The following is a 12825-nucleotide window of genomic DNA, read 5'->3' as shown; positions in this document are numbered from 1 at the left end:
TGTAAGATGGAAGTAGCTACTTTGTGTTTTGATATTATTAGTATAGCTTCGACCATGGATAATGTAGTTCTTATAAAATGTGATAGGAATGATGTTAGAAGAGCACATGATCTAGCTAAGAAGGCTAGACTAGGATGAATGTGCTTTAGGTGTGTATTTTCCTTGTTTTGTTGCTTGTATCCACTGTCAAAAAAAAAAAAAAAATTGAGTTGAAAGAATTAAGAATCTCGCATGAGTGCATGTGTGATGTGTGGAGTAGCCACTACTACGGGTGAGATCGGTCAAACATAATTTATAACTAAAATAAGTTTTGATAGTTAGATAAGTTCATAAATTTAGATAAGATAAGTTCAGGATAAATAAGGGGAATCCAGGTGAATATAACGCACCGACCTTTAGTCGAGTGTTTAAGACTAAGGATATGTATACGATAAATTTCATGTTCGAATACCCCTTTCCCATTTCTAATTTATGCCCTTTGTGACTCTCTGCACTAAAAATTAGCCAACTTGATAATATTATTTATTTATTTGTTTTTCTCTATTTAGTCAGTAACCTTTTAATTTGTTAGTATCGATATCTATAGGAAATATCTAACTTATATTATTATTTTATTATTCTCTAACTAATTTCTGTTATTAGTTAGTTAGAGCCTTGTATATATACCCTAATCTACTTGTTACTCAAGTAATGAATTCTGTTTTCATTCGAATATTTTTCCCAAACACAATTCTCTTTTGCTTTGCTTGTTCTGCTGCTTTGCTTCTTCATTGCTTAGCTTCTTCATGGTATCAGAGCAATAATCTCTGATAAGAGATTGAGGTTTCTCAATTCGAGAATTAATTTTCTTGTTTGATCTTGATTTCTTAAACTGAAAGTGTTTAATCACTGAAGATATTACTGGAATTTTGTTGCGAAATTTCTTGCGATTATTGCAAATTTCTTGCACGATTTCTAGTGAAATTTGATTCTTATTGGAATTGATTCTTGAAATGGCGAGTCAAAACAATCAAATTCTTACTTGGATTGAATGGAGGATTTGACAGTACTATAACTAATGTGCTGGCAATGGATCCTATGCCTAATTTGAATAGAGTATTTTCAATTACTTAGCAAATTGAAAAGCAGAAGGAAGTGAGTAGTGCTGCTGTTGAGTATAATAATTTGAGCAGTAGTGCCATGGCTGCACAGATTCACAAAGGAAATCAGGGTTCAGAAGAGTGCTGGAAATTATGGGAAGAAGGACTGGAAAGAACTAAAGAAGGAGAAATTAAATAGGTTCTGTACTCATTGCAAAGGAAAAGGACACACTGCAGAGCAATGTTTCAAGATAATTGGGTATCCTGATTGGTATAACTCTATCAAGGCTTCTAAGGGCAGTAATTCAAGCAATACTAGATTTGCTGCTAATGTAAACTCTGAAAATGATGTTGGTGATGATCCTCTTGGCAACATAGCTGGAGATAATGGACTGGTTAATAGTGCAATGCTTAATGCCATCTGTCAAGAAGTTATGAAGGTGATGAAAGGGCAACAATCTCAGAATGGAGACACAAATGCAGCAAGTTGTTCTTATGCAAATTATGCAGGTACAATCTCCCATTCTTTTAACTGTACTACAATTGAGTCTAGTCATGATCATCTCTGGATTGTTGATTCTGGTGCTTGTGATCATATGACATATGATGAAAATATTTTGATCAACATAAGAGTCATTATTCAGTCTATCAAAGTTGGTTTGCCTGATGGAACTCAGATGACAGTTGAGAAAATTGGTGATGCTGTGCTTAATGGTGATTTGATCCTGCATGATGTATTGCTAGTAAAAGGTTTTAGGCATAATTTGTTATCTGTTGGGAGATTAATTGAACACACTGTATTCTAGTAACATTTACCAGAACTGGATACATTTTCCAGGACCCATCTAATTCCAAGATAATTGGTGCTGGAAAAAGGACAAATGGACTCTACTATTTTGTCAAAACCACAGTTGATATCTGTCAAGGTAATGATTCTCAGTCATCAAGATGCAATACAGTTGATAGTATAGTTGATGTACATATGATGAAATTGCCAAATAAAACAACTACTAGTGTTTCTAAGCCTAAGGGAGATACTAGGAATGTACTGGATTTGCTCCATGCTAGATTGGGACATCCCTCTTTGTCAAAAATGAGATTTGTGAATGCTGATTGTTGCAAAGGAGATAGTGAATACAACTGTGATGTTTGTTATGATGCTAAACAACATAAATTTCCTTTTCCTGTGAGTAATAGTAGAGCTAATGCATGTTTTGATTTGATTCATATTGATCTTTGGGGTTCATACAGAGTAAGGAATTTGGATGGAGCTTCTTATTTTCTAACCATAGTTGATGACCATAGCAGAATAACTTAGACCTACTTGATTCATAATAAGCTTCAAGTTCAGAATGTCATTTCTGACTTTCTCTCAATGGTACAAACTCAATTTAATCAACTAGTAAAGAAAATAAGAACTGATAATGGGACTGAAATAATCAAGCAATCCTGCAGAAACATGTTTGCAAATAAAGGAATTTTGCATGAAAGAAGTGTGTCTTATGTTCCTCAACAGAATGGTAGAGTTGAGAGGAAACATAGAAGTTTGCTGGAAATTGCTAGAGCATTAAGATTTCATGCAGGTCTTCCTAAAAAATTCTGGGGAGAATGTATTCTCACTGCTACTTACTTGATCAACAGGATTCCATCTAAAGTGTTAAATGGGAAGACTCCTTTTGAAGTCATGTTTAACTCTCTTCCTGTCTATACAAATCTTAGAGTTTTTGGCTCTTTGTGTTTTTCTCATAATTCACACATTCAGAGAGACAAGTTTGATTCTAGAACTAAAAGATGTTTATTCATTGGTTATCCTGCTGGTTGCAAGGCCTTTAAACTGTATGATCTTGATACACACAAAGGTGTTTGTTTCAAGAGATGTAATATTCTTTGAGACTGTTTTTCCTTACAAGCTATCATCTGCTTCTGTTACTCAAATGATTGCTACTCCTTCTATGATTGATCTGAGTACCAATACCTGTCATTCTTCTTTTTCTAAACCTTCTTCTTCAATTGATTCTACTCCTACTCAAAACCTATCTCCCTATATTTCTCTCAATTCTCACAATGATACTCCTCATATTTCTTCTCCAAACACACCTACTACTTTCATACATACAATACCTTCTAACTCTCCACAATCTATACCTAATTCTATTTCTTCCAATTCTTCTACACATTCCCATCTTCACCTTGTTCCTACTAACCAAGCTATTCCTAACCCCAATGACAGAATTATTTCTGTTCACAGAAAATCTACAAGACCTATTAAACCTTCTGTTGTTCTAAAGAATTTTGTGGGAAGCTATGTTCCTCACAGGGTTGAACCAGAACCACAGACCAGTGAGTCCCTTTCTTTTTCTGTTGATTCTTCTTTGTCTACAGAACCAGATACTTTTGATGATGATGGTTGGTTATTAGGACTGGCTTTAGACAATTATGATACATGGGATTCTCTTGCTTTCTCTGTCGGTCTTTCTTCTAGTGATCCTAAAACTTATCATCAAGCTAAAGATGATATCAATTGGATGAAGGCTATGGAGAAAGAGATTATTGCTCTTGAGAGCAATGAAACATGGGATTTAACCATGTTACCTAAGGACAAAAAGGCAATAGGTTCAAAGTGGGTGTACAGAACTAAACTCAATCCAGATTATACTATTGACAAACAAAAAGCCAGATTGGTAGCTATTGGTTATCAACAGATTGAAGGCAAGGACTTCACTCAAACTTTCTCACCTGTTGCTAAACTGGCAACAGTAAGAATTGTTATTGCCTTAGCAGCTATTAAGGGATGGACTTTGTGTCAATTGGATGTGAATAATGCATTTTTGCATGGTTTTTTGGATGAAGAGGTGTATATGAAACCACCTGCTGGTTACACCAAAGCAAAACCTGGAGAAGTTTGTAGACTTAAGGGATCTCTTTATGGCTTAAAGCAAGCTTCCAGACAATGGAATAAGGAGCTTAGTAAGTTTCTGAAAGTGTTGAAATTCCAGCAATCAACACAGGACTACTCTTTATTTACAAGAAGTCTGGATGGAGAGTTTTTGGTCCTATTAGTTTATGTTGATGATATTCTTTTGACTGGAACATCATTATCTCAAATGGAAGAAGTTAAGACTGCCTTGGATCAGGCTTTCACCATCAAAGATCTAGGTCAATTGGCTTATTTTTTGGGAATTGAAATTCACAGAACTGACAAAGGTGTTTTTCTATCTCAAAGAAAATACATCACTGACATACTTGCTGATGCTGGTATGTTAGATTGTGATTCTGCACCTGCTCCTTTGTCCTGTGGATTGAAATTATCTACTGAAGTTGGTGATCTCCTTGATGAACCAGAGGTTTACAGAAGACTTGTTGGAAGGCTGTTATACTTAGGTATCACAAGACCTGATTTGTCATATTGTGTTCAACATTTGAGTCAGTTTGTTCACTCCCCAAGAGTACCACATTTGCATGCTGCTCTTCATGTTCTGAAATATCTCAAGGGAACTTTGGACAATGGCTTGTGGTACTCATCAAGTTCAGACTTACAAATTTCTGCTTATAGTGATGCTGACTGGAGCTCATGTCAATACAGCAGTAGATCACTCAGTGCCTATGTGATTTTTCTTGGTTCTAACTTGATCTCATGGAAGACTAAGAAACAGAAGAGTGTAAGCAAATCTTCTGCTGAAGCAGAATACAGAAGCATGTCTGGAACTGGAACTGCTAGTGAACTGGTTTGGATACAAGGCTTGTTGGAAGACCTTCAAGTTCATGTTCCTCTACCTATCACTCTCTACTGTGATAATACATCTGCTGAACATCTTGCACATAATCCAGTTTATCATGACAAAACTAAACACCTTAAACGAGAAATGCATTATATCAGGGAGCAAGTGGAGGCTGGCTTCTTTCATACTTCTCATGTGTCTAGCTCTCAGCAGTTAGCAGATTTGCTCACCAAACCACTCCCTGCTTCTCAACATCATGTTTTATCTGCCAAGCTTGGACTCTTATCCAAGGTCCAGCTTGAGGGGGGAGTATAGGAAATATCTAACTTATATTATTATTTTATTATTCTCTAACTAATTTCTGTTATTAGTTAGTTAGAGCCTTGTATATATACCCTAGTCTACTTGTTACTCAAGTAATGAATTTTGTTTTCATTCGAATATTTTTCCCAAACACAATTCTCTTCTGCTTTGCTTGTTCTGCTGCTTTGCTTCTTCATTGCTTAGCTTCTTCAATATCGTAATGTAATACTCCCTTCGTTCTCTTATGATTTTGGATCCATATTTTAAGAAAGAAGTTTTGTTTTCTATCCATTTTTACTTTATAATATATTTAGCAATCTTTTTTTACTATTTTACCTCTTTAATTTTTCCGTAATGATTATATTGTTTCACGATCTCTCTCATATATACTTTTGCCCCTATTAACTCATTAATTTATTGTATCTCTCTTTACTTTTTCTACTTTTTTCTTAAACCGTTACTTTAAAAAATAAGAGCCTAAAATAAATTGAAAAAAATAATCGGAGGAGGAACATTAATATTAATAGTGTACTACCCCACAAGCTAAATGCTTCCGATAAAAAATAAAGCAAAGCAATACTACCTCATTAAAATAATTCGGTTATAGCACGTGAAATATAATATTAAAACTAAAATATAACAACATAACAATATTTTTACAATAAAGGTACAACAAATGAAGAGCTAGAAGTTGGATAGTCGTTTCCTCTCTCCCTCCCTCCCTCCGGATTTCTTAGCGAGAAATAGCCAAAAAAAAAAATTGTTTTTTCGACTCTGTCTCTTATATTCTGTTAGTGTTTTTTTTGTTTGTTTGATTTCAATAAAACTATATAATTTTAGGGGTTGTTTAGTTGACATGGAAATTTAAGGGAAATTAGTTCTCTTATTAAATTCATGGAAATTTCTTTAAGTTGTTCGATTGACAGCATGAGAGTTAGAAATTCCCATGAACTTTGATTGACCAAGGGGGGCTAGGTAATTAATTTCCATGTTTTGTAGGAATTTAAACTTCCCATGAATTCTAATTTCCTCCATTTTTACTTTTTTATGTCAACCAAACAACTAGCCAATCTATATATTCTCATGAATTCACACTTCCCTCATTTTTAGATGTCAATTAAACAACCCCTTAGTGTAGTCCTTTGGTGAATTTGATTCTAATTAAATTTTACGTGTATAATTTGTTTGATTTAATTGTAATGTATTTGTTAATTAGATTCAAATCTCTATGTAGACGTTATCAATGAATTAATTTAATTATTAAAAAAAAAGTTCCAACAAAAGAAGTTAAAACATACGGAGTAGTGAGTAGAATATAAAGATACATAGGATTTAGTAGCATATGAAAAAAAAGCAATAAACATAAATAGGACGTTCGAAAGCAATAATGGTTACATATAAAAGGCGCACTAATCCTAACTAATGAAAGCTTTAGACCACACTAAGTATGAAAGAATGCATTAAAAATGAGTCCATGAAATAGTAAACGGTCAAAAAAGATACAAACTAAAGCAGCCCGGCCCCCACACGCAGTAGTGCAGTACTGGTTACTATATAGTCCCAACAGTATTGCTCTTCTTCTTCTTCTTCTTCTTCTTCTTCTTCTTCCACAGTTGCACACTTTGAGTGAGTTTTTTGTTAAATAAAATGGCAAACGTAGTAGAAGTGGTTACAAAAAGCATTTTAAAGATAGGACAAGATGATCCAAGGAGAGTGATTCATTCTATGAAAGTAGGATTAGCAGTCACTTTAGTATCTCTGTTTTACTACTTCCGCTCAATCTACCAAGACTTAGGCACCACTGCTTTATGGGCTGTCCTTACTGTCGTCGTTGTTTTCGAGTTCTCTGTTGGTACATACATAATTTTCTCTATACTTTATTTTAATTATTACGGAACAAATGATTAATTACTTTAATTAATTTGCAGGAGCCACATTGGGCAAAGGTTTGAACAGGACAATGGCTACACTAATAGGAGGTGTACTAGCAGTTGGGGTGCATGGCTTGGCTACTCAATGTGGACACATTGCTGAACCCTTTCTCATTAGCATCTTCGTTTTCTTTCAAGGTAAATTTATTTATTTAACTTGAACATTTCATTAATCCAATACTCCTCCTTTCATCTTTCAATTAACTTTATGAATTAAATATATGCAGCTTCTTTATCAACATATGCAAGATTTTGTCCAAAGATCAAAGCAAGATATGATTATGCGTTCCTCATATTCATATTAACCTTTTCATTCATATCCATCTCTGGCTTCCGTGTTCGGGATATCATAGACTTGGCTCGCGATAGATGGGCTACTATTCTTATTGGAGTTTTCGGTTCCCTCCTTGTTTCTATACTTGTTTTCCCTGTTTGGGCTGGCCAAGATCTTCATAATTTGATTGCTAACAACTTACACAAACTTGCCATTTCTTTGGATGGTAAGTTCATCCCCTTCTTAACTTTATCCTCTTTTTTGTTTATTTTTTCTCCTAATTAACTTAATAATGTAATTGTTTATATATTTCAGGATATGGAAATACATACTTCAAAATCAAAGAGAATGATGCTACACACGAAATTGATACACCAAAGCTTCAAACTTACAAGAATGTTTTCAACACAAAGGGGGCTGAGGAAACCTTGGTATGTACTCCAAACGAGTAAAACTTGTACTAGATTCTTCTTCTTCTTTATCGTCGTATACACTCCCTCCGTCCCTTAATACTCGACCCGTTTTGACTTTTTTCACTATTCACATTATTCACTTTGACCCTATTTTATTTCTAGTATATGAAAATAAATGTTACGGAGTAATATATAACATATTGCTGGCTTCATCTTAATATATATTTTCAAAATATTAATACTTTTATAAGTTTTTATAATATGTAGTTAAAGAAATTGATGGTCAAAGTCGTGCATTGGCAAGCGTGTCTGGTCAAAACAGGTCGAGTAATTATATATGTTTAAGTTCTAAATTTGTACATAATGTGAACAGGCTAATTTTGCAAAGTGGGAGCCAAGTCATGGTTGTTTTAGGTACAAGCATCCATGGAAACAATACCTAAAACTAGGAGCTCTTTCTCGAGAATGTGCCTACAAGATTGATGCCCTTGATGAACGCCTAAAAGTAAATATCAAGGTTAATGAAAATGATCATGTACATAAATTTAGAGCAATTTGCAACAGGATGACGGTGGAGGCAAGCAAAACACTAAAAGAGCAAGCAAGTGCATTGAAGAGTATGACCCGGACCCGGACCCGGACCCGGACCCGGACCCGGACCTCTTCTTGCAAAGTTTACGTTGCAAAATCTAAAGAAGAAATGAAAAGCTTACAAGATTTGTTGAAATCAACAACCTTATGGAAAGACAATGAGGACCAACTGCTTCATGTTATTTCAGCTACAACAATTATATCCATACTAACAGATATTGTCACTTGTACTGAAAAAATAGCAAACTGCACTACTCAACTTGCTTCCTTGGCACATTTCAAGGCAACTAAGCTACAAAATTCACAACCAGAGTCAAAATGTGTTGATCAAGAATTGGAGAAATCAACAAGTGCGAGTCAACACCAGAATCCAACCAATGTCAATTTGGTTAATTGCTCTCATATTGCTATTAAGATCCAAGCAGGAGACTAAATGATATTCAAAAATCTGTTGGAGATACTACATTTGTGTGTGTAAATACTAAATACTAAATACTAAATACTTTTGAATAATCAATTACATCTCTTATTCATCAATTAATTACAATTGCCTATGTCAAAAAAAAAAAAATTAATAATAAAATAATAATTACAATTTCTCTCTGTTTTTTTCTTGTTTTGTTTGCTTTCTTAGCAATTAGCATGTATATCAACCCTAAGCCACTATGAATCAACCAAACATTTTCGTACATAACTATTGGATATCTGTCATCTGTGTTGCACGTGTCATCTATGAAATTGTAAAGTGGTGCGTACTCCACTTCATAACGTAACTTAATGACCAACTACCAAAAAAAGGGATGACTTACATGCAACTATGCAAGTGAAGAGATAAATTAGTGCTTATATTGACTAAAGAGAGTACATCTACAACAATAAAGAGCACATAATAAATTTCCAATTTAGATGTCGTAGGTAATTATATTTCAAAGAATCATTTAGAGGATAATTTCTAAGCATGGGCCGTGGCTATATCAATTTGGTTTTCATTGGATAGAATCCTAATACAGTCCATAGTCCAAAGTCCAAACCGATTATTTCGTTTTGGATCCGATTTTGTATATGTCCTTAAACCAAAGCTGGACTTCCTGCTTATCAACCAAGGAGAAAGTTCGCAGTTTCCCGCAATCCACGCTGCACATCTCAGAGGCAGAGGTATTTATTTCTCTTCCCGATTGTATTATTCATGAATTCTTCATTCATCTCTTTAAAATTCGTCGGTTCTATGGAAAGAAGTTTGGGATGAGATGTGCCGGATTTTGTTTTACTTGTTTGTTTCGTTACAGTTCAAATTGAAGTGATAATCTTGTTTTTTTTATGAAACAGTTGATGCAAATTATTGCGGGATAGTCCTATTGAAGTTTCTCCTATGGCGGAAGTAGAGAAAATCGACGTGTTCTGGGAGGAGGGGATGTTAAAGCATGATATGGGTCGGGGGGTGTTCGATACCGGGGAAGACCCGGGATTCATAGACGTTCTCGAAAAGCACCCTGAAAATGGAGATAGGATCCGGAACATGCTTTCTATCCTAAAACGGGGCCCCATTTCACCTTACATTTCATGGCATCAAGGAAGACCTGCTTCCATTTCTGAGCTCCTTTCTTTCCACTCTCCAGGTTACTCTTTTCTCTGTCTTTTCAATTTTTTGTTTGTTTATTTCTTTTTATATTTTTGGTTGTTTACTTACTTAGATCATGTAATATCTGAAATTGGTGCCAAGTAAAATTTATTTTATCTGTATCAGGAATTAATGGCAATTGATTAATTAAATAACTTAATCTTAGCATAGTCAAGACAATTACTCCATAGTTCATTTGATTATGAATAGGGTATGTTTAAATTCATTTGCTTATAAAGATGGAATCTTTTGAGTATTGTGTTGAGGCAAGTATAAGGGGATCCCATGTGTTTGGGTTATTTAGTCATATAGTTGGATTAGGAAATGAGTTGGACAAGGGGGGAAATATTAGAATCATGGAGTCTGATGTGAGGGATAGGTCATAGGTGGAAAAAAATACAAAAACAACAATATTGAAGCCTTAATCCCAATGATGAGGTCGGCTACATGAACTAAGATACAGACTACAATAATCAATGGGATTAGCAGACCAATCTTTGCTCCATCAGCTGTTCAACTAGAAATGGCTGCCTTATTGCTTGCAACCAAGAATGTCCATCTACACGATCTCTTCTTAGACAAAAGTGGTGTGATCCTTTAAGCATCCTAACATTTTATAATACTTATTGCATCAATGAACTTGTGAAAATTGATTATTAGGGTGCCCAGCTGGTTAATAGATTACTGATACTACTGCTACTTTGCTGTAGAATATATCCAGGAATTGGAAGAAGCAGATAAAGCTGGAGGGAAGATGATCTGTTCTGCAACATTTCTAAACCCTGGCTCTTGGGAAGCTGCTCTTCTTGCTGCTGGCACTACGCTTTCAGCTATGAAGTACATATTAGATGGACATGGTAACATTGTGTATGCATTAGTCAGGCCACCTGGTCATCATGCTCAGCCTACTCATGGGGATGGATATTGTTTCCTAAACAATGCTGGTCTCGCTATTCAATTAGCATTAGGTTCTGGTCGTACTAAAGTGGCTGTTATTGACATTGATGTTCATTATGGAAATGGGACTGCAGAAGGCTTCTATAACTCGAATGAAGTTCTTACAATTTCACTTCATATGAATCATGGTTCATGGGGTCCATCACATCCACAAAGCGGTAGCATTGATGAGCTCGGTGAAGGGGAGGGGTTGGGATATAATATAAACATACCATTGCCTAATGGAACTGGAGACCATGGATATATGTATGCTGTGGAGGAGCTTATTGTTCCAGCCGTTCAGAACTTTGAACCAGATATGATCATCTTGATTGCTGGACAGGACTCAAGTGCGGTAAGTCCTGTTTTTATTTTAGGGCTTGAGCCTTGAGGATATTTGTTAGGTCATATGGTAATTTTATAGACTTAACTGTGATGAGTTGAGAACTGAGATCATTATGACCAACTTATCTGTATCCTTGCTGGCCTCCCTACCGTCCATCAGACTCCAAGAAGGGTTTAGTATCATGAAGATGTCCAAAACAGGTTCAAATAAAATATTAGATCTCTTATATTGAAGAGACCCGTTATGTCGAACAAGGGGTCTTTTCTCTTATTGGCCACCCCTCTACTTAGCAGAGGAGCCTCATGAGTCATGATCTCTTATATTGAATAATTCTGATGCTTATAACACTCACTACTCACTAGGTCTAACATGTTAGTTTCTTTTCCCTATTTTTTCAGAAGACAGCTTTAAAGTTTTGGTGCTGCAATAGTCTAATCTTAATCTAGCAGTTTACAAGTTCTTAAGATGTTTGTTTTAGGATCAAAGGACCCCATAAATTATGTATTCCTTAGTTCTGTTTTACTCCATTATTTCAGTTTTCATACCTCTTACAAGGAATTTGTTCTGTATGTATATACAGTTTGACCCAAATGGAAGGCAGTGCTTGTCAATGGATGGATACAGAGCAATAGGAAGAATAGTTGGTGACCTGGCGAAAACACATTGCAATGGCCAACTTCTTATTGTTCAGGAAGGCGGCTATCATGTTACATATTCAGCCTATTGTCTTCATGCGACACTTGAAGGTGTGCTGAATCTTCAAAGTCCTCTATTATCTGATCCTCTCGATCACTACCCCGAGGATGAAGAGTTGACTGAGAAGGTAGTTGATAGTATGAAGAAGTATTATGAAACAAATGTTCCATTTCTAAAGGAAATCACCAAGGAGCAAAATTGAAACTGGTTTCTTCTTTGATGTTTAAAAGTAAACTTTGGAGGATTACTTGTGCAGCAGTTGTGATGTGATCATATGACCCAGAACCTTGCGAATAACATACTTTTCAAACTCTCAGATGCAAATTAGCTCAAGAAATTACAAGAGTTTGGGTCATTTACAAATACAAGGACTTAATTACAAGAGTTTGGATCTTTTGTATTTCTCTAAGGTGTAACTGTTACGGTCCATGGTAACTGTTACGGTCCTATATAAGGTTACCTAGCTTTTGGGGATGGTTCTCCCATGGTCCTGTATCAGTAACAACTTATACGGGTTTGCTGTTACAATTGTACATTATGTAAGATGTGTATATTGTTGTGAGTCTTGGGAGTGTTGTAAAATTGCACATTGATGGTGAGAATGACAAATGCTTCTGGTTTGTATGATTAAATAAAAAGCCTGATTCATCGCAGCCAGTAGGAGTACCTGTCTCTGTCTTTATTTTTTAAATATCTGGTCAATTGGTTATCCATCAATTTGCGTTGTTTGAAATCTAAACAAATTGATTAGCAGACAAAGATGGGCCTTAAATCACTATACAAAAAATACAAAATCATAATTGAAAATTGGAAAGGCAAGGAGGACAAAAGGGGTCTTCAATCAATTAAAAAAACCTCAATAAAAAAAACAAGTGTTGAGTGGACAATAGAATAATAACAATGTTGGATTTTAAAATAA

General features: G+C 35.2%; 2 protein-coding genes across 2 annotated transcripts; both read left to right on the top strand.

The window, feature by feature from the left end:
• Positions 1-6571: 6571 nt before the first annotated feature.
• LOC110776534 (aluminum-activated malate transporter 2) lies at positions 6572-8906 on the top strand. The gene is made up of 5 exons (XM_021981095.2): positions 6572-6953; positions 7030-7170; positions 7260-7532; positions 7622-7737; positions 8093-8906. Exons 1-5 carry the CDS (start codon positions 6749-6751, stop codon positions 8741-8743), a joined length of 1386 nt encoding a protein of 461 aa, XP_021836787.2. The 5' UTR covers positions 6572-6748; the 3' UTR covers positions 8744-8906.
• Positions 8907-9272: 366 nt separating this feature from the next.
• Positions 9273-12559, top strand: LOC110776535 (histone deacetylase 8). The gene is made up of 4 exons (XM_021981096.2): positions 9273-9465; positions 9637-9926; positions 10639-11219; positions 11791-12559. Exons 2-4 carry the CDS (start codon positions 9680-9682, stop codon positions 12106-12108), a joined length of 1146 nt encoding a protein of 381 aa, XP_021836788.1. The 5' UTR covers positions 9273-9465; positions 9637-9679; the 3' UTR covers positions 12109-12559.
• The last annotated feature ends 266 nt before the right edge of the window (positions 12560-12825 follow it).

Source organism: Spinacia oleracea, chromosome 5 (assembly GCF_020520425.1).
Source record: "Spinacia oleracea cultivar Varoflay chromosome 5, BTI_SOV_V1, whole genome shotgun sequence".
In the NCBI taxonomy this organism is placed as follows: domain Eukaryota; kingdom Viridiplantae; phylum Streptophyta; class Magnoliopsida; order Caryophyllales; family Amaranthaceae; genus Spinacia; species Spinacia oleracea.
This window is presented reverse-complemented; position numbering and strand designations above follow the sequence as displayed.